This window comes from Balaenoptera acutorostrata, chromosome 13, assembly GCF_949987535.1.
Source record: "Balaenoptera acutorostrata chromosome 13, mBalAcu1.1, whole genome shotgun sequence".
Lineage (NCBI taxonomy): Eukaryota > Metazoa > Chordata > Mammalia > Artiodactyla > Balaenopteridae > Balaenoptera > Balaenoptera acutorostrata.
This window is the reverse complement of record NC_080076.1, coordinates 73,858,101-73,883,445: the sequence shown is the minus strand read 5'-3', so window position 1 is coordinate 73,883,445 and position 25,345 is coordinate 73,858,101. Positions and strand designations below refer to the sequence as shown.

Below are 25,345 nucleotides of genomic sequence, written 5' to 3'. Positions count from 1 at the left end.
TTTGCTGCAAATCCCATTGCGCGTGTCAGAGCAGAATATCCCATCATTCTTCCTCTTATACAACAGATCCAACTCTCCTCTCACACATACAGGCTCTTGGGGCCAATTGGACAAAGATCTTCCATTTGGAACACTAATAATAAAAAGCTTCCTTTTATTATCATTTCCAGAAGAGCCACCTGTTACCATTACTTCTTCACTTTCTGCTGCTCCCAACAGGGTTTGAGTCTTAAAAAGTGGAATGAAAAAGTCGTAATGATCACTATTAAGATCATTATTAACAACTTTCAACAATTATTGACAATTATTCTACATTTCACATTTGGAGGAGGAATGGAGGCTTGGAGAGGTGAAGTCTCTTGCCCGAGGTGACTGGGCTGGGGAGATAGTGTGGCAATGGGAGTTGAACCCACCTTTGTCTGACTTCAAGCTGTTTTTCCTTGCACTAGGAAGAGTGCATCATTGCAGCCCAGGAGGTTTTGGTGTTGCTGTAATCAGGCTCCTGCGCACAGCCGCATGTGATTTTCTGCCCACTTAGGTGAGCTGCTTCCCAGATTTCTGAGACCTGGGACTCAGCCAGTGACAGGGTTGGAAAAGCTCCATGGAGAGGATGGTGCTTTATGAGATCCCCTTAGTCTCCTAATGCATCTGTAATAGGATTAATGTTGCCTGGAATCCGGGCATCTTCTCTCCCTTCCTGAGCTCTCTGAGTCCCCTGGGTTGGGGAATTAGAGACCCATCCTGGATCTTTGGAGACTACAAGAACAGATGCTCAAGCCATTCCCCAAATGTTCCATGTGCAGTGCTGTTTGCAGCCATTCTGGCTTACAAGAGGCTTTCACCCGCCTGACCTCACTGCACCCTAAATGTTCACTGGGACAAGGCGGATGAGCCCCAATTTTAATGAGGTGCTCAGAGAGGTCAAGACATGTGCCCAAGCAACACAGCTAAGGAATAGTGGTGCCAAGACTAGAGTTTAGGACATGGCGGCTGCCAAGGTCTTGGGCTCAGTATTGAACTTGATGACCTGGCCACCAAGTGCCTTCTACACTTTGTGCCTCAATTTCTTCTTTTTTTTTTTTTTTAAATGCAAAATGGAGAAGCAGTGCAGGTTCTGAAATGAGGTGCTAAATCAGAAGGCAAGAGACTTGTGTTTGAGTCCTACCTCTGTCACAGGGTCTGTGTGTAACTTTGAGGTGGTCATGTTCCCTTTCTGGATCTCAGCCTTTCTTTCTGAAAAAACAGGGAAGGGGGAGGAGATGGGTTTTGACAGGAATGCAGTTATCAGAAGTTAACATATAACAGGTACCTACTATGTACCAGGTACTTAAGACACACATCACTTCATCAAATCCTCCCCAAACCCATGGAGGCTAGCATGGCTATACACGTTTCATGGATGTGGAAACTCACGTTTATGTGTTTCCAGAGGCTTGCTCTTGGCCAGACAACCTCTAAGGACCCTTTAAGCTCTGACATTCCAAGATTCTAGGCAGAGGGTTTAGACAGATCAGGACTCAAATCCTGCCTTTGCCAATTCCCAGTCGTGGGACATTCTGGACTACTAGCTTCACCTCTCTGAGTCTCAGTTCCTTCATCTGCAAAATGGGTCCATCGTGTCCACCTGTTGGAGTTACTGACATAATTAAACAGTACACTACATATAAGTCCACCATCCAGCATGTGGTAGACGTGGATCTTTTTGCCCTTTTCCTGCCCACACTCACGGAATGTTTGAAAGAAATAGGAAGAATCTCTCCTCTCCCCAGCAAAATCCTTTCCCTCCCTTCTTCCCTTCTGTTCTGCTCTACCACACTCAAGTTCCAGCAGTTGCACTTAATTGGATTTAACTTAATAGTTTTATTGATGCCTTTTTGTTCAGAGGACGAAGAGGCCTCTGGGTAATTTGCACATTTTTAACAAACCAAATAAAGAGCTGATAAGCATAAACAAGTGTGTTTTAATTGGATTAAGGGAAAGCTTGGCTTGGGGACTGCAAACTACAAAGGAGCTGGAGAAAAAAGGGCTCTTGGAGATGTCAGATTTTCTGCTTCCTTGGACCTCCAAAGCACTCTGCACAAGGCTCTGGTTTCTTTCTAATAAACTGCGTTCTGGTGTATTTGTGTCCATGTCTTACTTCCTACATGAGATGGCAGCATCTTTCCCCCACCATCCTTCCCCACCTGCTGCTATGCGCCATGTGACAAGTGGTTCAACCCTCTGCCTTTGGTCTCAGACCCACCAAAGTTCAATTCCTGGTCCTGACTATTCCATGCTTCTCTTGAGCAATTTATTTAATCCTCTAAGCCTCAGTTTGCTGTGAAAGGGGATAGTGGTGTTCTCTAAACTGTAAAGTTAGTGTGAGAATTACATGCTGGGAAGTTGCCTGTTTCTGAATAGGTCCAGCAAAATGGCAGCCACTAATAGCAGGGGGAGGGATCAAAGTCCCTGTTCTCATGGGGGCTCACATATCTGTGAGTCAGATATTCTAATACTTATTGTCCAAAACGTCCCCAACTGATGGGGCAGGGGATTGTTTTGTCATGTGAATCCCTGCACAAAATTTAAATATGCAAACAACTAAACTCTCATACACTCCTGGAGGGAATACAAAATGGTACAGCCTCTTTGGAAAAGTTTGGCAGTTTCTTTTATTAAAGTTAGACATCTATTTACCTTGTGATCTGGCAGCAATTCCATTCCTAGGTATCTACTCAAGAGATTGAAAACATTATGTTCACACAAAGACCCACATGTGAACATTTGTAGTAGCTTTATTGATAATAACCAAAACCTGGAAAGAAGTCAAATTGCTATAAATTGGTGAATGGGTTAAAAAAAAAGAGTACTCAGAGTACTACTCAGGAGTGAAAAGGAATGAACTATTTACATATGCAACATTGAGTATAAATCTCAAAAGGCTTATGTTAGCTAAAAGAAGCAAGACTTGTATGACTCCATTTACACGAAATTCTGGAAAATTATAATGATAGAAAGCAGACTAGTGGTTGCTAGAGGCTATGGGGTGGGGGGCGGAGGGAAGGAATCGACTGCAAAGGGCATCAAAGAATTTTTTGGGGGGAAATGGTAATGTTCCATAGCATGATGGTGATGGTGGTGACATGACTGTATATGGTGATGGTTAAAATTCATCAAATTGTATAGCTGAAATTGGCAAATTTTGTTATATGCAAAATATACTTCAATAAAGCTGATCAAAAAACAAAAGAAAACATTGAGCCCACGGTGGAAGACATACTGCTATTGACAACAATAATAATTAAATCCCTTCAGTGGGTCAGGCTCTCCACATACATGTCTCACTTTCTAGACCAGAAAACTGATGCTCAAGAACATGAAACATTTCTAAGGCCACACACCTGGGAAGTGGCAGAGCTGGAACTTGAACCTGGGAAGGTGAAGGCACCTCATCCAGACTCCAAGACCAAAGAGCTGGCCATCATGTGGCTTGGGAATCAGGTCATTTGCTGGGGAAAGATGCAATCCTAACACCTGAGGGGACGCTGGTTTCTCCTTGGGGATTAGCTAACAATTACTGAATCCACGCCTCTAATGAGGTGGAAAGCAGCCTCTGATAACAATAATTAGCACAGAAGCATTGCTTTTTAACATTAGCTTGCTTTGAAGGTGTGTTTATTAATTAAACACTTTCCACAGCCCTGGGAGGCAAGAGAAGGTTGGATGGCTGGCTTTCCAGGGCACCAACCAAGAGGAGGAAGAGGGTGTGATTTTCCCCAGGTCAGGCTCCTGCCAGCCTCCCATCAGGACCCAGTGGCCTTAGTCCACTTAGCCCATCAACACACAGAGAAAGGGCACATGGTGGGTGACTGTTCTCCGAACCATAGTTTTGACAAAAGGGAACGTAGGTGTGAAATACAGTTTGAGCAAACCTCTTTCCCCCTCCAGGCCTTGTTCCCCAGTGGGTTGGCTTGTGTGATTCTAAGTTGTACATATGCCCCTAGTCATCCCATTCCAGGGATGATTGGATCATTAGGGGATTGCCCAGTTCAGCGCCCTGGTTTTACAGAGGGGCAGGAGACTGGGAAGTCCAAGATCAAGGTATCAGCAGATTTGGTGTCTGTTGAGAACCCAATTCCTGGTCTGCAGATGGCTGCCGTCTTGCTGTGTCCTCTCATGGCACAGAGAAAGAGATCTAGTGCCTCTTCTTCTTTTTATAAGGGCACTAATCCCATCACGAGGACCCCACCCTCATGACCTAACCTAACCCTAATCACCTCTCAAAGGCCTCACCTCCTGGTACCATCACACTGGGGATTGGGGCTTCAAAATATGAATTTCAGGAGGACACAAACAGATAGCTTATAGCTGTTCTTGATCCCTCAAGTTAGCCAATGGCAGACAATTTTCTGGGTTATTACAAACTGAATTCCTCATTTGTAAAATCTTCCACAACACCACGAATAATCATAGTAATGATAATAAACAGAATACGTTTGCACTTTTTATTCCCTCTGTGTATAGAGTACTGTGCCCAGTACAAGAAATCCAGTAGTTATATTCCATGATAATCTCCATTTTAGAGATGAGGAAACTAAAGCTCAGAGATCTTTGGCAGCTGGTCCCAAGTCACACAGCTGAGTCCAAATGTAAGTCAGTTTAGTCTGATGCTGGAGGAGCTCCATACCCCACTCCCTGCCCATTTCACTGAATGAGTGAACGAATGAATGAGCAGCTCCCCTTTTATTATATTACACCAGGGCTTGCCAGCATTGGCACTATGGATATTTTGGGACAGATCATTCTTGGTTGTGGTGGCTGTTCTGTGCTTTGCAGGATTTTGAGCTACATCCTTGGCCTCCACCCAAACCAAAAATATCTCCAGATATTGCTAGATATCCCCAGGTTTAAATCCCCCTTGATTGAGAACCACTGTATTAGAGATTAGGATTTCACATTTGGTTTTGATTGAAGATAGGGTTCCACTGCCCTAATTTGGAAACCACTGGATTACATGATTTTTAATTTCCTACTTTAGGTCCCAAAGAGCCTAAATGCTCCTTGAAACTCTATGCAGAACTCTGCATGCATGTGTATATGTGTATGCTCACATTTTTCTAGGGAGACAGTTCATGGTTTTCACGAGATTTATAAGCTGATTTGACACCCCCTTCCCAGTCTGATGATTAGACCTGTGAGGTTTTAAGCCCCTCTTTGTTCTTTCTTTGGTCCCCCCGCTCAAATTTCCCTCCTCCATCATCATCATGAAAGGGTCTCAGGCCATTTCTTCTTCTCCAGCACAGTCTGTCCTGGGGAAGAAGCCGTCACCCTGCCTCTGTCGGCTGGGAGGAGTGGTAGTGACAGAGAGTAGGAAAGACTTTCCAGAGAATCACTGAGCTGTGGAGTAAGAGATTATTGCTTGGCAGTTGCCATGGGAACCTATAAACCAACCTTGCCGCTAAGAGCCCAGAGTTGTCTGGAGCACCAGCTTCCGGCCTTGTCTCTACCTCCTCTTCACCCCGTGGTTCCTCCACCCAAGAAAGGCCAATCCTCTGCATGATTTGTTTTCTTCCCTCATCTCCCATTGCAGCAATCTTCTCTGTGTTGACTTGAGAACCACCCCTTCCTTCTTGGCTCTGTGCTCATTTCTCCCCCTGTGAGGCAGCATTGTGGCTAAACATATGGACTCTGAAGCTAGGCTGCCTAAATTCAAAGCCCAGATCTATCATTTCCCAGCTGTGTGACACTGGGCAAATTACTCAACCTCTCTGAACCTGGATTTCCCTCACTGTAAAGTGGGGAGACTAAGTGTCCCTGTCTCCCAGAGTTCTGGCGATGATTCATACCTATGAAGCTCCTAGCACAGGGCCCAGCATATAATTAGTACTAAATAAATATTAGCTACTATCATCACTCTGAATAGTTTTTCATTCTCCTGTCTTCCTGGACATTGTCTGGGCAGGTGGATCCTTCTAGCCACTCACCACAAAGTCTGTGATAGCTGAGAGGCTGGTGGATGGTGTTAAATGTAATTGATGTATTCATTCTTTCATTGGGTCAACGTTTGCTCATCTGGGCCAGGAAGCACGTGGAAATCCAGAGGCGAAGACAAGATTCCTGCCCTAACAGAGCTCATGCCCTGAGCTCTGAGAGAGAGACACATGCACCAGATTACTGAAGAGATCACAACAATGGCCACGTCCAGAGTTGTTAGAGGAGGAGTTGAATTTGGTCTTTGTGATCAGGGGAAGCTGCCTGGAGGAGGAAGATCCTGAGCTGAGTCTTAAGGAGGCTTTCCAGGTAGAGGGGGCAGCATGAATAAAGGCATGGAAGACTAGAAATAGCACATGTGTGCCTGTGTGCTTTGGGCAGTGGTGTGCTGGCAGATACTTAACAACTGGCTCTCCAAACAAAACAAAAAAACCACTCACCTGATTTGTAGCAGTTGCCAATTTCCATGGTGTAAATATTCTCACCATGGCCAGTTTCAAGCTACCGATGTGATGTCACTGAATGTGAATTTGAGAAGAGATGTGCACAATGGGCTTTTGAGAGCTAGTGTAAGTGGGCTGCACCACACCATCGGCTTTAGGGGCTCAGGCTGGGGGTGAGAGAATAGAAAAACAATTCAGTATTACTGGAGAGAAAATTGAGGGCAGCTAAGGGCCTGCTTTGGCTGATGACTTGTGGTTTTTCTCTGAATATTCTTTAATAGTCCTTGATACACTCATTCAGAAAATCAACAAGCATTTCGGTCACACCTGCTGTGTGCCAAGCACTGTGCTAGTTCTAGGGATATGTAGATCATGACGCGTGAAAAGCCATGGATGTAGGGATGATAACAACAACCCTTTGAATGCTTCTACCATAGAAGCACCTAGATCGGCGCCAGTAATTATCAACAAGGCAATTGTAAATACAACTTTGCCTCCCAGCAAGCCCACCAGATCCTTCGCATCCACACCTGGACTCCATCTTTTGGGAAATCTGATCCAGAAGGTCTAGGATAAGGCATGGGCATTCCACGTTTTGGAAGCCCAGGGAACTCTGACTATGGGTTGAGTGCCTAACTCAGGTCTTGGAAGAGAATCTGGCCTCTAAGTTGCTTCCTGCTCCCTCTCAACCCCGACATTAGGACACACACAAGTCTTGTCCCCCTAAGATCGACCCTCTCTCTCACTTCTGGAGGACTGTTTATTCCCCATAATTGTTTAGCAAATGACTCCAGAATACACAAAAATCATTTTGTTGAGACACATTCCATTCTATAATGACTTCATTTCAATTAGCTGTCAGAGGCCTGAAATAGAGACGCATGGTACTGCTCGGATAAATCACCACCTTGGTTTGAAAGTGGATTTAAGACAGTGGGGGTGGGGGTCGGGGGGCGAGTGGACAGAGGGGATAAATATGTCATCATTTCTTCCCTTCTTGATGTTCTGCCAGTTTGTTCTCATTTCCATGCTTCTCCCCCTGCACGCCGGCAGATTGCAGACTGTAAATTTGAGGGGAAATAGTAAATGTGCAAACGTGATAAATAAACATGTTGGTTTTGCGGGGACGGATATTATTATCATCCAGATTTACAGCTCTCCTCGCCTGCATGCTTTATTGCATTTGGGGAAAAGCAGAGTGAGGTTTTCATGTTACATTGATCAACTTTCTGCCCTTCACCCCCGTAACCCACTCTGAGACGTTTAAATATCAACCTAGACCAGGGACACAATCCATCTCCCTGGGAGCGAATGCATCTTGACAGGTGTTTTCTTTGGGGATAGTTATTTATAGCTGCAAAAGCTATCATCCTGTAGGGTGCTTTTGTTTCCTTCCTCCCCCTTTGTCATTTCTCTAAAACTGAACATATTTTTGTTTTCCCAGTAGGAAAAAGTGCCAGATTGATGATTTAAATCTCTCTCTTCCTCTGTTTTCCCTCTCTTCCTGTCTCCTTCTCTGCCTGTCTTTTTATATTCTACCCTCTTCTGTCTTCCATCTTCGGGACAGGTTCTGGATCCTTCGAATCCAAGTGTCACCACCAACTTTTGGGCCACACGATCAAATTACTTACCGTCCCTGAGTCTCTCACCACCCTCGGGGCTGTGCTTTTTTTCTCCCGGGCTCCTTGTTGCCAATTTGTAGGGAGAACTGAGTGAGATATTTCTGTGTCTGTTGCCACCTTCCCTCCCACAACGTCACCCCAACTAGATGGTGAACTCTTGGGGACAGGGAGCTATGTCAGTTTACCATCCCCCCAACCCCCACCTGCTCCTCTGCCCCCTGTTCTCCATCTCAGTCAAAGGACCTCCTTCTGGAGATGCACAGACAGAATCTTGGTGCCTCTTTGCCTTCCTGGTCACCTCCCCTTCCCTGAATCCAGCCTGTCACCAGGTCCTGTGGACTCCTTCCCCAGCTGTCTCCACTCTCTCTGCCTCTCTCTGACCCCACAGCCCCTCTATTTTTTTTGAATGTCCCCAAAGTGCCAGGCATTGAGCTGGTCTCTGACCGCTGTCCCCTCTCAAGAGGACCAATACAGCAGCGTCTATACCAACTGCCCCATCTCCAGGCTTGCCCCCCGCCCTCTCAGTACTTACTGTAATAGCTAAGGGATGGGGCAGTGGAGTGCGTGCCTGCAGATTCTGTTGCTAAGAAAACCACTTCCTTGGTTACCGGCCTGGGTAGCATTTGTCTCACTGGGTCTGGATCCCACTGAGTCGCCCCCACTCTCCAGGAAGATGAGGAGGAGGAGGCGGGAGAGGACAACAGGGGTGGGGAGGAAGGGAGAGAGGGAGCAAGAGACAGGCAGACAGAGATTAAGAGAGAGACAGGGAGAGAGATGCTTGCACAAAGAGAAGCAGAAATCAAGAAATAGATTATGATGAGAGAGAGATTCAGGGATGGGGGTAGGGAGAGAGAGAGAAGAAAGACAAGAAAGAAAAGAGGTTTAACGAGCAGCTGGAAGAAATAAAAGAGACCACAAAGAGAGAAATTGAGAGCAGGAGGCAATGTAAAGAAAAACAGTGACGGGGGTGGGGATGGCCAGAAAACAAACCAATGCAAGAGAGATGGGGGGATGGGGAGAAAGCCTCTAGGAGGAGCTGGGTCCCTGTAGGACCTTGCCCCCCACCATCTCCTTTGCCTCCCCATCCTTTTCTCCCACCCACATTGTCTACCAGGAATATGTTTGCAGCAGCCTCCAGGGTTCCTGGAGAAATCACGAGGAAATCTCAGCCATCAGCAGATGCTGGGCCCTGTTTGTTCTCCTTGAGTTCTGGAGTCACAATGTACTGGAGGTGACGGCAGGATGAGAGCCTACGTGTCCCGGCTTGCAGGCCAGGCATGTCCCCTGCCCTGGGGACCACTGGAATGCAAAGCTTTCCTTCCTCCTCAAGTGCCAGGGTTTGGGTGGCACTTTTTGGAGAGGGCACACAGACACAGCAGACACTGGGCGGTCATCACACCAGCTTGGGGGGTGCAGCGTCACCACACAGAAGGGCAGTTGAACACAGAGGCAGAGACAATGTTACACACCAAGACACACAGTTCTTCACAGGCAGTTAGAGTTGCACAGACACCAAAGCAATGATGCTCCCAGAACATTCTCTGTCTCTGTCTCTTACACACACACACACACACACACACACACACACCAGAAAAACATCCCATTTGTGACCTTGCCTTACACGACACTCTATCACGTGGTAGAATTATCAACAAAACTTGTTTTTAATGATGGTGTTGACCTGAGGAATCTTCAGACAGAGGCTGGTGGCCTGAGGTGACCACCAGCAAAGAACTGGCCCAGGTCTTGGAGCCAGAGTCTCCCAGAGAGAGCTGACCTCTAAGAGGCGGGGGGGGGGGGAGGCCAAGCCCTCTAACTGCTTCGTGAAAGACGACTAGAAATTTGCCTGGGGGAAAGAAACACGGTACAAAATACATTCAGAGCCCCCTGGCTGGGCCCCGGGGTGGCCCGAATCCTACAGATGAGGGGCTCAGGGAAGAGAACCACAGGTCCAGTCCTCTGGCCCTTCTCTTTGCATGGCCACGTTCCAAGGGGTGGAATGTATTAGTCATATTCCTCTTAAAAAAATATATCTCTTTACACTCGCCTTCTCCATAGTCTCTCGGCTATTTGGGAATGAGCCTTTATCTGCACCCCAAGGCTTCAGAGGTGGCTGCTTGGGGGGCTCCTCCAGACAGAACAGCAAAGAGCTGTGACCTATGGCTTTTGCACCTACGTGGTGGGGGGATGGTGTAGGTGCACAAATGTGGGCTGGATGCGAAACCACCAGTACCCAAGGTGGGGGGAGAGATGGGATCCTGGATCTCAATGCTTTCTGAGACAGATGATCAGTGATTTAGGTCCTCGGGAATCCTTTGGTTTGATGTCTCAGCGTCAAAAGAGCAGCGTTTGTATGGACACGAACAACCATCCCATTCACCCCGTTCCTTCAACCCCGAAGAGAAGCTTGCCCCGTTGGACTATGACCAAAGGGAGGTCTACGGTCTGGGAAGGTAGTGGGGTCTCTTGCGGTCACGGTTCCACCTGCTTTGGAGCCCTCTTGTTCTCTCTCCTGGATAGCAAGGGACCTATTGGTAGGGGTCAGAAGGGCAGTGTCACATCAACGTGTGGGACCCCACAGTGGAGAGGTGTGTTACCAGAGCTCTCATCCTCACTCAGATTCTGCACGTGGCTTGTGGCCATCCTGGGGACATAATGGTTGGTGCCTGAGGACGCTGGAAGTGGGTCACCACCTGGATACAGCTGGGGAGGAAAGGGAAGAATTCCAGCCCTCGAGGTGCACAGGAACCGGGTCGTTTCTCAGGAGCGCTGTGACCTGGTGGGGGGTGGGGCGGATTGGGACGTCAGTGACCCCACGCGGTGGCCCCAGTTAACCTGCTCTGAGCACCATTGCTCCCCTGACCCACCCAGCATGTCAGAAACCTAAGGCCGCAGAGAAACTTCCCAGCAATCTTTCTTCAAACAGAAGTGGCCAGGATAAGCCCTGGCGCCAGTGCTTCCTGGGTGGGGCAGAGACGGGGAAGCCTTGAGCGCTCAGCTCGGCACGGAGGAGAGTCTGGGGCCACATTTTCCCATGTCATTCTCTTTAGCTCTTGCACCAGGGTCCTCAACACCTGCGGTGGGGCACCCTTGTCTCTGGGACACCCATGAGCCCTCCTTCCCACAAGTGGAGCCCAGCGTGGTGGGCACAGGGACACGGGAGACAGAGAAGGGTCCATGTGGCTAGAGCTCCCTAAACCAGTTGCCCCCTCCATCTCTGGGGGCGCGGTGTGAGTAGGTGGGGAGCGCCCGCACAATCTCTTCGCTTGAGCCTCCTTTGTCATGCAGGAAACTCATCGAAGGCCAATAGCAGCCAAGGGGATTGTCCCCCAATCGAAGAGGGGACTGATGGGTGTGGGCCCCCAGGGGTCTGGAGTCCCCAGGGCCTGCTTGGTCTGGACTGCCAGCTCCCCGCCCCGCTCCGACCCGTCATCTGGGGTAGTAGTCCTCGGGAACGCCCGTGAGGTTCCTCCCTTTAAGGGCCGCATCCACCGTCTTGATGTAGGCAGAGATGGTCTTCTGCATGTCCGCCGTGTAGGGGTCGTACTCCAGCTTCCGGAGCCCCGAGCGCTTGAAGTTGCCGTCCTTCTGGCTCTCCACACACAGCAGTCGGTCCTCCCTGACAGCCACACCCAGCAGGCCGACCATCCGGCCCAGCTGGACGAAGAGGTCCTGCTTCAGATCCTCAAAGTGTACCACCAGCACCTTCTTGCCGAACTTGAGCCAGTCCAGCGTGTGCGTGGCCCACCACGGGGCGTAGTTCCTTACGAACTCCGGCCACTCTGTGGACAGAGCAAGGAGGCCCAAGTCAGAGGGAGGACACAGGTCAGATGGCGCTGGCAATTCACAACAGCGCCACCACCGCTAACCCTTAGATCGCCAAACTCGCCTCCCTCCTCCCACCTCAGGGCTGCTGCTTCTGCCTGGAATCATCTCAGCCCCTCCTTCTCTCTGGGGAGAATGACATTTGTCTGGTGCTTACTCCATGCCAGGCACAGACTTATATATAAATCCTTGTTACTCTATTTTTATATTTTAATATATATTGATCTTAATATAGAGTGTAATAAATATACTAATAGAGCTATCAATTCACTTATTCCTCACAAGAACACCGTGAGGCAGGCATCATCGTTTTCTTCATTTACAGAAGGGGGAACTCAGGCACAGAGAGGTTAAGTAACTTGCCCAAGGTCACGCAGCGCAGCTAATAACTGGCAGAGCCAGGATTTGAAACCAAACAGTCTGGCATCAAAGTCTGGGCTTTTAACTACCGAGTTATCCTGTGTAGGAACAGTATCTTCTCACAGGATCGTGATAGGGCCTTTGTACAGAGAAGTGGAAAAAGCATACAAAATTTTTAGCATGGTGCCCTGTACCCAGTAGGTGCTCAGTAAACGTTGGCTATTATTATTACTGTGATTATTCTGTTCTCGGGTGAGATGTCATCTTCCCTGACTCCCCAGGCTCAGGCAGGTACCTCCTCTGGGCTGAAGGCAGTTTAAATCAGATTATTTACATTGTCATTTTGACACCTTTCTATCCTCTCTCTCTTTCTTTGCTTTTTATTGAAGTATCACACACTGTTTCTTTGTGCTGTTTGTTCCCTTGCCATGGTAAAAGGGCAGGATGGATTGTCACCAAGATTGGGAGTGTGTGTTTGGGATCCCCTGACTCAAGAGACGGGCTACAACAGAATGTGGGAAATTCACCGGAGAGCCCTGGAGAAGACCTCAGAGAGATAGCCAGCCAGCCAGCCCCAGGAGCTGTTGAAACTCTGATAAAGGGGAACCCAGGAGGCGGGTCATGGAGGATGTTGGGAACAGAGAGAGGGATTTGCAGCCTCAATTCTGAGCTCCAGCTGGAGAATCATGGGGCCTGTACTCCGGAACCCTGAAGCCATACCCCCTGCTTCTCACAGGGGCAGCACCGCCCTGCACCCTCCAGAGGGATATGTTTACTGAACGAGGCTCAGTGAGTCTCCCAAGCTGGGTTGGGGAGCCCAGCTGGTTCTTAATAACTAAATCCTCATCCTTTGCTGGATGATGGATACCCCTTATCTCATTTAATCATAGTAACTACCCTGAAAGGAAAAGACTACTGTTCATTTGTCACCAGTGAGGAAACGGAGGCTCAGAGACATGAAGTAATTTGCCCAAGGTCACACAGCCGGGAAGCATCATCCAGACCAGGCCTGCCTGATTCCAGGCCCCCATCTTCCCTAGGCACCAGCAGCCTCACCCCCACTCCCTCCCACTGCCTTACACCCAGCAGGGGCTTAATAAATGGTTGTTGAACTAAATTGAAATTCCCACCCGCCGAGTTGTGATGTGATAAAGGGCTCCTCTTTCTTTGCAGAGCACATCAGAATCTGTGGTGAGGCTCCTGCTCCCCCAGTGACCCCCTGGAACACCACAGCCGCTTGGGAAATATTTATGCTGATGACAAAGATATTTTTTATCCTTCAGATAGATTATTTACAATGTATCTAGCTAATTGGGCCCGTACTGTTATAAGACCAGATGTATCTGTGTGATTAGGAAAAAATCTAGCATGTGTATACTCTGCTTTATTTTTTGAGAAAGAATTTCCCCATTCCTGAGTCATCTCACAGCATCCCTGGTGATTCAGGACAACTGCCGCTCCCATGGCAGAAACCCAGATGGATGGAGAAGGCACTCGGTCACCCAGTAACACACAGATCTGGATGGACTTCCAGGCTTAGCGACTTGTGACCATCTCAAGAGGTCCCTGGAGGGTGGTCCTCAAGGAAAACGAAGGGCCTGTCTGCACGATGGCCTGGATCCCCCAGATGGTGCCCCTGGCCTTGGACACAGGCTGGGGGGGGGACGACATGGCATCCCTGTGACTGCAAACTTCCCTGGGGTGGGAATGTACGTTGCCTGAGCACCTACTGTGTGCCAGGACTGTGCTGGGCACTTTGCACGCACTGCCTCATGCAGTGCCCACAAGAAGCCTGGAGAGTAGGACTTACTCTAGCTCCATTTTACACACGGGAACAAAGGAGGCTCAGAGATGTGAAGCCACCTGCCCATGGCCACACAGTGGGTGTCCAGGGCAGGATTTGAACCCACGTCTATCCCAGACTGAGCCTGGCTCCCGCCCTCCTGGCAAACCCTTTAAGAGCACCTGATCTGACCATCGCCAGCACTCTTCTCGCCCCAGATCCTAGTCTACATCCACTTACCTCACCTTCAGGTGTCATCTAAGACACGGGTCTGTTCACAGAAGACTTTGGAGTCAGACTGCCAGGGTTCAAAACCCAGCTCCTCTCCATATTGGCTGTGTGACCTTGGGGACGTCAGGAGGTCTCCTTGAGCCTCAGTTTACCCATCAGCACAATGGCAACTGTGCTAAGACCTCCATCCTAGACACACCATACAGATGGAATGGAATAAGATTTGCAGACCCTGGCACCAGGCCTGGGACATAGGAGGCGCTGGATAAATGTTGGCTACAATTATTCTTGATGTTGGTCTCCAGCATCTCTGAGATGCCCCAAGTGGCCCATCATTTTGGGGCAGCAGATACTTGCCCCCTCCCCACCCCTTCCTAGAGCAAAGATCCCTCACTTGAAGCTTCTGAATGACTTCTCTGGAACAAAGAAGAACAAAAATGAAAAACAAAAACCCTCATTTAGCTCAGGATTCCCGGTAATTGATGGCTGCCTTCAAATTGGGCAATAAAGGCACACTATGCCATGGACCACTGGTAATGAGTGCTGGTTCTGCCGGAGCTGTCCCCCACAAGGGCCCGGTGGGACACGGGCTGGCCACTCTCTGCTTCATCTTCTTGTCAAAGGGAGGAACCGGGGTCTGATTAATAGCTTAACTGTATTTAATTCTCCACGGAATCATTAAACACGGTCTCTGTTTCATTAAACAGATCCAGGACAATTCACCTTGTGTAATAGTATCACATAAAACTTTGCTTTGGGCCCACTCCAGGGATATCATAAAATCAATGTTATGGAACCAAAAGCCGGGGGTGGGTGGTGGTGACACGAGCCTCGACCCAGCTATAACTGGGAGGGGGACACGGGTGAGTGACCTCTGCTCTTAGGTGGGAGTAACCCTCACATTCCCGGCCAAGGGTGTCCTAAAGCAGTGATTCTCAAATTTGAAAGCTCAGAAGAAGCTTCTGGAAGGAATCTTGTTAAAATGAGAATTCTGATCCAGTAAGCCTGAGGTGGGACCTGAGAATCTGCATTTCAAACTAATTCCCAAGTGATACTGACGCTGCTGGAGCAGGCAAGGGTCTCAAACTCAAGTGCCTACAGGGTCAGATGTTAATGCAAATGAGAGGAATGGGTGGGTGGGGTCCGTGGGCATGGGGTTCTTTGGGGAAGGCTCTCAGGCAGAGCACTTGAAGACCTGGGTCAGGCCTGGGAGGAAGCACTGGGAGAAGGTCCCTCCCAACCCAGACTAATGAGGAGGCCCCAGGCCCCCAATAGGAGGTGTGTATCCTGAAATCTCCTCTTTCCCATCCCCTGCAGCCTCTGGGCTCAGCCTGTCCTGACACCTCCCTTATCTTTGGTTTTAAAGCTCCCAACTGTCTTGAATAAGGAAGAGGCAAGGTGGCTCCTGGGAATTAGGAAATTGCCTAAACCTGAGACGAGGGGTTATGCCAAGAGGGGGGAGCCTCTGAATGTACCAGAATGTCAGCAACACCCCAAGGTGAGAGACAGCCTGGTAGCTAGTGCCTGGGTTTGGATCTCAGCTCGCTCAACTCCTGGGGCCTCCGCCACATGACTCGCTCCCTTCCTGGGATGGTTTTCTGCTACCGGTGACTGTGGCAGCCCTTCTTACCTCCTCGGGTAATTAGAAGATTTAAATGAGACAATTATTGCTAAGTGCCTGGTCCCATATGAGCTTCCCCAGTGAATTCCCTCCCTTTTTACTTGGGGCAGTAGGATGCCTGGGAGGTGGAGAGCTGGACTCTAGTCCCGCCATTATGTGCCCGAGTGACTCTGGCAGGCCCTGCCTCTCTTGGGCCTCATTTTCCCCATTAATAGAGAATGAATCCGTGGTTCTCAGGCCTGCCTGCACACTGCTTTAAAAAATACCAGTGCCCAGGCTCCACTCCAGTAATCGTCTGGGGTGCAGCCTGGGCACTGGGACTTCCCCACATCCTGGGATTCTGATGTGCTGCTGGGGCTGAGGACGCCTGGGTTCAGCGATCTCCCAGGTCCTTTGCAGCTTGACAAGCAGAGCATCTGCTCCCGGGACAGGGTCCTGCCGTTGGCACCTGCAGACTTCTCAGCCTGGCTCCAAACAGTGGTCATTTTTGACTGTTCTACAAATAAATAACTCAGAGGTCTCTTTACCCCTGGGAACAAATGTCATCACCTGTCCAAGCTTCCACCCCCTCACTGTGAGAGGGGGTGAAGCAGGGGAAGGGACAGACAGGTCCCTTGAGCAAACTGGGAACCCAGGGCACAGTTGGTCAGGCAGGCCCAAGGGTTTTCATCAATGACATCAGTGCTGAGAATGTGACTGGCTGAGTTAACGTTGTCCTGCCTGCTCTGGTTCTCTCTGGGGAGGGGCTGGAGCGTGGAGCAGCTGGGGGCCAGGGGGAGGGTTTGGAGGAGTGGGAAGCACCCCTGGGCCTAGAGGCTGCAGCAGCTTGGTTCCTTGAAGCTGGATGAGGTCGGCAGGGCTCACGTTCACAGAGTACTTACTCGGCATCAGGAGCTCTGAGCAGGGGGCTTTTTAGCCACTGACGTTCCGTCTAACTCATTATCATAGCTCAGTGGTTAAGGGCATGGGCTCAGGAGCAAGACTCCCTGGGTTCAAACCCCTGCTCCACCACTTCCTGGAAAAGTGCCTTCACCTCCTGAAACTAGCTTCCTCCATCCATAACACAGGGTTAACTGTGTTGACCTAACCCAGGCATCAGCTAGCAGGCTGTCTCTCACCTTGGGGTGTTGCTGACATTCTGGTCACGCATGGAGGTAACTTCCATTATGGTAATGGAGATATGGGTGATAACTGACATGGGATTTTGAGGAGGTTGGGTCTGACTTCGGAGCTCTCCCCGCTACTGTGGGCCACTGCTCTGTACTGAGACATTCTTCCATTCTGGAATCTCCTAAGCACCAGAGGTGAACATCAAACTCAGATCATCTTAATGAAGTTTACTGCTCGGAGACTGACACTGTCACTTCCCAGCTATACCTGGGGCAAGTCACTTAACCTCTCTGAGTTTTCCAATCCAGAGTAGTTGAGAGGGTTCATAGAATGATGATCTTAGGAGCTCATAGGTGACCTCATGGCCACTCAGCCACTGACCTTGGGCTGGATTCAGATCCCAGGAAAGGACTCTTGAACACGAGGGTCCACTGAGTGTTTTTTTTTTTTAATTATTATTATTATTTTTAATGCTATTCTTGTCTGCTTACATTCTTTTTATTTATGTATGTATGTATGTATGTATGGCTTTGTTGGGTCTTCGTTTCTGTGCGAGGGCTTTCTCTAGTTGTGGCAAGCGGGGGCCACTCTTCATCGCAGTGCGCGGGTCTCTCACTATCGTGGCCTCTCTAGTTGCGGAGCACAGGCTCCAGACGCGCAGGCTCAGTAGTTGTGGCTCACGGGCCCAGTTGCTCCGCGGCATGTGGGATCTTCCCAGACCAGGGCCCGAACCCGTGTCCCCTGCATTGGCAGGCAGATTCTCAACCACTGCGCCACCAGGGAAGCCCCCACTGAGTGTTTTTAAAGGGTTAAATTCTTGGATTTTTATTACCTCCACTTTATGAACAGGACAATCTAAGTTCATGGAGGTGAAGGAGCTTTTCTAGGAAGTGGTGGAGTTGGGATCTGAACTCAGGGAGTCTTGGTCCAGAGCCCATGCCCTTAACCACTGTGCCATGATAACAACCTGGCTCACAGAGGGTGATGCTGGTGGGTATGGTGGGATGTGCAAAGCATACCTGCTCATCTGTAAGCAGGACCTGGACACTTACACACATGCCCTCAAGGCTGCCCTCCTGGATTCCTGGCAGGAGACAGCACCAGCCCCTCGCACTGCCCTCTGCACCTAAGGGCCCCACCCCACCCCACCCCCACTCCAAAGCAGTACCTTTGCCCTTCCAATGGGCATGGGCAGCAAAGCCGATGTGTCCGCCATACTTGCGGTTGAACTCCGCCATGAGGGCCTTGTAGGGGTTGCGGATGAGCAGGATGGCCGCGTCGAAGGCCTCGATCTCCTTCTGGCCACTCTCGTGCGTCTTGATGCAGATGGTCCTCCCGCTGCGCCAGTGGTCCCGCTCACCTTTAAACCCTTCCCACAACCAGGGCGTTAGGGAACGTGGCACTGAGCTGAGGGACACAAGAGGTCCACCCCACCCCCTCCTGGACCCCTTCAGGAATCGTCAGACGTTCATTTGTCCACTCATTCATTTACTCACGTACTTATAGAGCACCTACTACATGCCAGGCACTGGGCAGGGAGAAAATGATTTACAAAAACATCCATGGGTCTTAGTTTTTGAGAGCCAGATAATTTGAATAGTGACATAAATGAATGTAAAGTCACTGCCGTGGTGAGAGCTACAGAAGAGGAGTAATCATGCCTACATGCCACGAGAGTGGCCTGACCGTGATGTGCTGGAGGATTCCTCTTTGGGTGGAGTCTACATCTCCACCCCACTGATGCTGGGCACGGTCGTATGACTTGCTTTGGCTAGCGGATTGAGGGCGGAAATGGGTCTCTGCCAAAGTCTCAGGATGCATCACGTTTCTGTTCACTCTTGTGTGTTTCTGCTGTCACTGAGAAGGACATGCCTTGGAAGCCTGTTGGTCCCGGATGGTGAGAGACCCATGGAACAGACATGGGTCCAACCTGCAGTCTGCAGCTGAGCAGCCCAGCCAGCCTGGCCAAGATCACTGACCTAGTCAGGCAGCATCCAGAAAGACTTCCTGGGAGAAGAGGTGCTTAGGCTGAGAACTGAAGGACGAGGAAGAATTTACCATCCCAAGTGAGAAGGGAAAGGTGGTGGGAACAGCAGGTGCAAAGGTCCTGTGGTGGGTGGGAAGAAACGTGTCGCACATGAGCGACTGGTACAGGAGAGCAGAGGGCAAGAGGGGGTCGTGATGAAGAGTTTTAGTACTGGACCAGAAAGACTACACAGCCTTTAAAAGGAATTAAGCAAAAGGAAGGAGGGACCTGATCAGGTGCTCATTTCAAAAGCTGAGGAACTGAAAGACGTTCTGGGTAGCTGGAGGATGCTTCTATAGCACCGACTCCGTGCTGGACACTGCTCTGAGCCCTTTTCATGTAGTAGACAACTGATCCTTTCAATAATCCTTTGCGGGTTTTATTTGATAGATGATGAAACAGTCCCAGGGAGAGCAAATAACTTGCCCAAGTTACAGAGCTAGCGAGAGGCAGAGCTAAGGTTCAAAGCTAAGCCATCCTGCCGCCCAAGACTGTGCTCTTCTCCATCTTGGCCTCCCATGCCCATGAGAGTTAAGGCATTTGGATGGGCTCTTCAAAGCCAGTTAGAATGCTAATGTATCAATACTAGACCTTCAAGATACTGGCTGTGTTTCCAACTCAATGAGTGATCTGGGACATCGTGTCATCTCTCTGGGCTTCAGTTTCCTGTATGAGGTGCCCAGCATACAGTAAGTGCTGAAGGAATGACTTAAATGGAGGGAAGGTCCCAGGCACATAGTAGGTGCTTGATAAGTGTGTAATGTTGATGGAAGCAGGTGAGGTACCCAGGACATGATACTCAGGAAATGTTTGTGGGATGTAAGTGAAGGGAAAGTACTAAGCACATAGTAGGTCTCGATAAACATGCCTGGGTGAGCTGAACAGCACATAGTAGGTGCTCAGGAAGGGGTATTCCCATGCCCTCCCAGGGGGTCTTTCCCAAGCTCCTGCCCCCATTCCCTGTTCCCCTCCGCCTCCTCACCTTTGTTGTAGAGAGAACCGTCGAAGTAGTAGCTGCCGGTGTAGAAGCCGGTGGCCAGCTCGATGAGGTGGCGAGCCCACGTGTTGCCGGCACCTGGGAAGCTGGCCAGAGCGATGAGCTGCTTGGACTTGGCTGGGAGGAACCTTCTGTCCATGCAGCGGTTGTCTGCAAAGGGCAGGGCACAGACAGGGGTCAGTGGCAGGGGCACATCAGAAGGAGCCTGTTCAGAAGGGACCAGGGTGTGAGTCCCATCCCTGCCACTTCCCAGCTGTGCGACACAGTGCTTTCTGGGCCTGTTTTCTCATTTGGAAATGGGAAAGTGGTTATATGAGATAATATATGAAAAAGGATAAGCACATGGTACGGTTTCAATAAAAGTCAGCCAGGAGGATGAGCCTTCTCTCCAGCCTCAGTTTCCCCCCTGTCACAGTGAGTCTCTTATCACCCCCACACCTGCCTCCAGATTAAAACTCACAAATGCTGTCCATCTGCATGGGACTGAGTCCAAGGTTTTTATCTTGACCTTCAAGCCCCGTGTGGCCTGGCCCTTGCATCCTCCCAGGCTCATGCCACCCACATGCTCTCCCCTCAAATTCCCCCACCTGCCAGCCACTTGGTTCTTTCACTGTCTCATCCGTGCTCTGCTCCTTCCTGACTTGGCAGCTTCAGGTGCACTGGTCCCTCAGCCTTCACTGCCTCCTCAGCCTTTGACTGCTTATTATCCTGCTCTCTGCTGAATTGGACTCTTCCTTCCTCCCTTCCTTCCTTCCTTCCTCCCTCCCTTCCTTCCTTCCTCCCTCCCTCGCTCTCTCCCTCCTTCCCTCCCTCCCTCCCTCCCTCCCCTCCTTCCTTCCTTCCTTCCCTCCCTTCCTTCTCTGACTCCCTGGGCTATCATTAGTGTACTATGTCCATCTCTCTCGTATTACTTTCTGCTACTGTAATTCAAACAATTATTTGTTTAGTCAGAAACCCTGCCCATATTGTCCTTTGCTGATTCCCTGGCACTTTCCATACTATCTGGCATTCATCTAACCATCCATCTACCCATCCATCCATCCATCCATCCATCCATCCATCCATCCAAGAAACATTTATTATCCTTACTTGCTTTCTCACAATAGCCCTTCAAGGGAAAAGTTTGAAGTCCTAAATTTAAATTCCAATTCTGCCACCTCCTTGCTGGGTAACCTTGGAAAAATGATGGATCTGAATAAACCTCAGTTTCCTCACCTGTAAAATGGGAATGCTGATAATGATGACATCCTGGGGGTTGGTTAGGAGGGTTAGAAGAGAGAATGGGTGTTGAGTGTTAACACAGGGCTCACATGCTGTGAGCTCTTAGTATTGATGCTGCTAGCCAGAGACCAGATCTCTTCCCCACCATGCACGTTTAATCTGTTTGTTCAGAGGAGAGCAAACTTTGGAAAAAAACAAACCAAAAAGCATCTTTATCAAGCCAAGTAGGTGTCTGGGAATGGTTTTCATGAGAACACATTGCAAAAAGGAGCCTAGATGCAAAACTTTCTGGAGTGTGGTTATGTTTTATATTTTGACAGGGGTGTGGATTTCATAGGACCCAGTTGGCATCAAATAGTACACTTAAAATTTGTGCATTTCGCTCTATGTAAATGCTACTTCAAAAAATCATAAGTAAATATTGAATTATAATCAGTGATATGCAGACTGAAGTGTAATGATGTTCGCAACTTACTCCGAAATGCATCCAAAAATAAAAATTGAGGGATGAAGAAATGGAGAGATGTATGATAAAGTAAACAGAACAAAATGTTGACAAATGTAAAATCTGTAGGATAAGTCTAGCAGGTTCACTGTGTAATTCTTTCCATTTTTTTCTAGAGGTTTGACATTTTTTCATAATAAAATGTTGGGAGAGAGAAAGAACCTGGCTCCTCAATTTCCCCTGAAAACAGAATTCTCCATTCAAATACTGCCTGGGCGGCGAGGATAAAGGTGGTTATTTTCAGCACTAAAAAGGAAGTTTATTTGGTTCTTAAGCTCCACAAATCAAAATAGATGCTGGAGGCAGTGTTGTATATAGTTTTGGAATCAGACAGACCTGGGTTTCGATCTAGGATGATCATGGCCTAGTTATGTGACACTGAACAAGGCTCTTCACCTCTCTGAGCCTCAGTTTCCTCACCTGTAAAGTGGGGCTAATAAACCTTCCAGGATTAGATAGACAATGCATGTGAAGTATTTGCAGTATATGTTGAGAAGCTGAGATTAAGAGTGCAGGCTCAGGACCCAGATTGCCTTGGTCTGAATCCCAACTCTGTTCTGTCCTAGCTGTGTGACTCTGGCCAAGCTACTCAACCTCTTTGTGCCGAGTTGCCATATTTGTAAAATGGTAATAATAACAGCACCCATGTCATTGGACTGTTATGAGGATTAGATGAGTTAATTCAGTCTAAAGAGCTTAGACAGTACCTGGCACACAGTAGGTACTCAATAAATGGCAGCCATCGTGGACCAGACTCTTGGCAGCCTCATGAACCACATGACTCTCAAGCCACCCCAGTGTGTAGGGCCTGCAAGTGTGACATGGGAAATTGAACACCAGTAATGGCCTGGGGCCAGGCACTGGGAATGAGCAAACCCATCAATCAGGGGCTATTGAAAAGGCTCCAGTGTCGGTTCTGTCCACATCAAAGCTGTTCATGGTCACAGGATAATTAAGCTGTGTATGACCCTTCCCCCAAGCTGGGGTAACGCAGTTCTGCACAGACTAACCAACACTTCCTGGAAACTAACAAACACTCATCCTTCCTCACCAGAGTGTAAATATAGCCAAGGGCCACACTAGCTAAAGACATTTCTGCTCACTGGGCTCTTAGCAAGATTCAGCTGCCATGCAAGCAGCTGCAGTTGGCCACCACCGGTACGCCCATCAGGCCAAACAGGGGACAGGCTGTTGGTGAAGCTGCCACTAGCTCTTACAGCACCTTTGTGCAAATCAGATAAAGGTTCCCTCCCCTTCCTCTGGGCAGATGTGCTGCCATCCAGAGTGCACGGCATGACAGGCAGAGCACAGGCTGGCTTTCAGGCATTACTTTTCTTCTAGGTTGTGCCTGTGCAGTGCTCAACCTGCCCGACCATATGTGGCAGCCTAGTTCCTGGGAGATGAAGAGGAGGTCTAGCCCAGTGGTGTTTTGTTAGCTCTCCAGGCTTCAGAGGGTGTGGGGAGTGTCCTTGGCACTGTGGGCAGAGGTTTCTAGCAGGGGCTTTGGAGTCAGAGACCTGAAAGCAAATCACTCTTGTAGATGTGTGATTATGGCCCGTTCTCAATCTCTCTGAGTCTTGGTTCTCCCATCTGTAACATGGGGATGCTATCACCCTGATCATAGGCTTACTGTGGGCTTCCCATCATTAAATGAGATGAGGCTTGGCATAGGACTGCACATTGTAGGTGCACAGTTTTTTCAGATATTGGGGTAATCCTTCACGGGTTTCCTTTGGGCTGAGCATGCCAGCAAGGCACCTTTCCAAGTGCCACCACCCTTCATGATGCCTCCATCAGGAGAAAAGATTTTCATCTGGAAGTATTATAAACACCATGACCTCAGGCAAGTCCTTTACCTGTTCTGAGTCTCAGTTTCCCTACCTGTAAAGTAGGCATAATGACTATTCCTGCCTCACAGGAAAGCTGAGGGGAATCAGTGAGAAAATGCATACGAAGGACTCAACACTGAGTCTGGCACAAAGAAAGTCCCTAAGTGCCACCATCACCACCACCACCACCATCGTCATCACAGTCTGGTACCCCAATAGATGGAAGAGGAGATAAACATTGAGTGTGGGTTCCACTAGCAAAGGAAGAAGGATGAAAGTGGAAAGGATGAGTGAGACAGAGCAAGAGAAGAAAAAGTTACAGGTAAATTTGCAGAATCCTAGAATTGGAAGGCTAACAATCTATAGCTTCATTTTACACATGGAGAAACTGAGGCCCAGAAAGGGGACATGACTCGCCCAGGATCATGCAGTGGGTCTGTGTTGAAAACCCAAGTCTCCCACTCCCAGCTCAGATGTTTCCCCATTCAATCTCACAGCCCCCATTACAGGAAGAGCCACCAAGGGGGTCTTCAGTATAAGGGATAGAGATGAAGGTTTTCAGAACCATCCCCCTTGCCAGGGGCCCTCCCTCCATTGCCCATCCAGGATCTCTAAGCCTGGCTATGCTCACCAGCCCTGCCTCTGCCCTCTGCCCTCTGCCCTCTGCTCTCTGGCCTGCACAGTTCTCTTACTGACAGGCTGGCTGGAATGAACTTGCTGGAGCATCTCTGGGAGGGAGGCCGCTGGGAGAGCTTCTGGGGGTCTGCTGGGTCGGCAGGGACCTGGCTTACCTTGGACCTGCGTCTGATACACAATGAAGTAACTGGGTGTCCCGCAGCTCTCAAACTCCTCCGCGCTGCACTTCTGGGCACAGAGCTGTTCGTCCTCTCTCTCGTGGAGGGGAAATCGCGTAGTGGGGAAGCCACAGTGGCAGGCGGTGCCCGCAAGGGCTGCCAGTGGGTACTCCTGGGGATGAAGCAGGAGAGGAAGGGGAAGAAAGTCACCAAATCCCTGGACAGCCCAGACTCTGGATGCAGAACAGGATTTGCGTTCCAATCGTCCCCTTCTCCATCACTCTCCCCAACTCAAGGGTCCCCGGGCTTCATCAGCAAGATTTTGCCCTACCTGCGTACCTCCTGTACTATTATATTTTCCAGCTTTTTTGAGGTATAATTAAGTAAAAAATTGCATCTATTTAAGATGTGCGACTTGATGTTTCGATGCATGTATACATTGTGAAATAATCACCACAATCAAGCTAGTCAACACATCCATCACCTCACATAGTCACCATTTTCTTTTTTGCTTTCCTGTACTATTATTCATTTGTTTGTTTCCTTTATGTGTCAAGTCACTTTTTAAAATTAATTTTTATATATATATAGAATATATATATATAATATATATCTATAAGTTTTGGCTGTGTTGGGTCTTCGTTGCTGCGCACGGGCTTTCTCTATTCAAAGGAAAGTATCTATTATTCCTGAAAGCAGTACTGGTAGAGAAGTATCATTTCCATACATTTCCATACTGTAAACCCCAATACTACAGAAACAAAACCATGTGATTAAATTCTAACTAGGCACTCTGCCTGCCAAGAACTTGAGCCTGGGGTCGACTCCGTTTTTCCTGCAAAAGGGAGATTAGTTGAGGGGAGAGAGGTGTTCAAGATACTTTAGCACTGGAAAGCAGCTTTCTCCTGGAGGTCTTGAAAGAAAACTGAAAAAGAAAAGTTTTTCTTATGGCCATGCATTATACCAGAGTAAATCCTCTGCGTCTGACAGTGATATGAAGCCCATGCT

The 25,345-nt window shown here is 49.0% G+C and overlaps 1 protein-coding gene across 5 annotated transcripts in view; it reads right to left on the bottom strand.

Annotated features, from left to right (window-relative positions):
- Positions 1 to 9,714: 9,714 nt before the first annotated feature.
- Positions 9,715 to 25,345, bottom strand: part of WSCD2 (WSC domain containing 2) — a 103,571-nt gene continuing 87,940 nt past the window's right edge. For 4 of the 5 annotated variants that reach the window (XM_028165971.2, XM_007180068.3, XM_007180067.3 and 1 more), the window contains 4 exons: positions 24,335 to 24,509; positions 19,974 to 20,138; positions 18,134 to 18,334; positions 9,715 to 11,817 (listed from right to left, as the gene is read on the bottom strand). In XM_028165971.2, coding sequence (XP_028021772.2) covers positions 11,465 to 11,817; positions 18,134 to 18,334; positions 19,974 to 20,138; positions 24,335 to 24,509 — 894 coding nt within the window. In that variant the 3' untranslated portion in view covers positions 9,715 to 11,464. The remainder of the gene's footprint in view (positions 11,818 to 18,133; positions 18,335 to 19,973; positions 20,139 to 24,334; positions 24,510 to 25,345) is intronic. The other variant, XM_007180066.3, reaches the window with a different exon arrangement.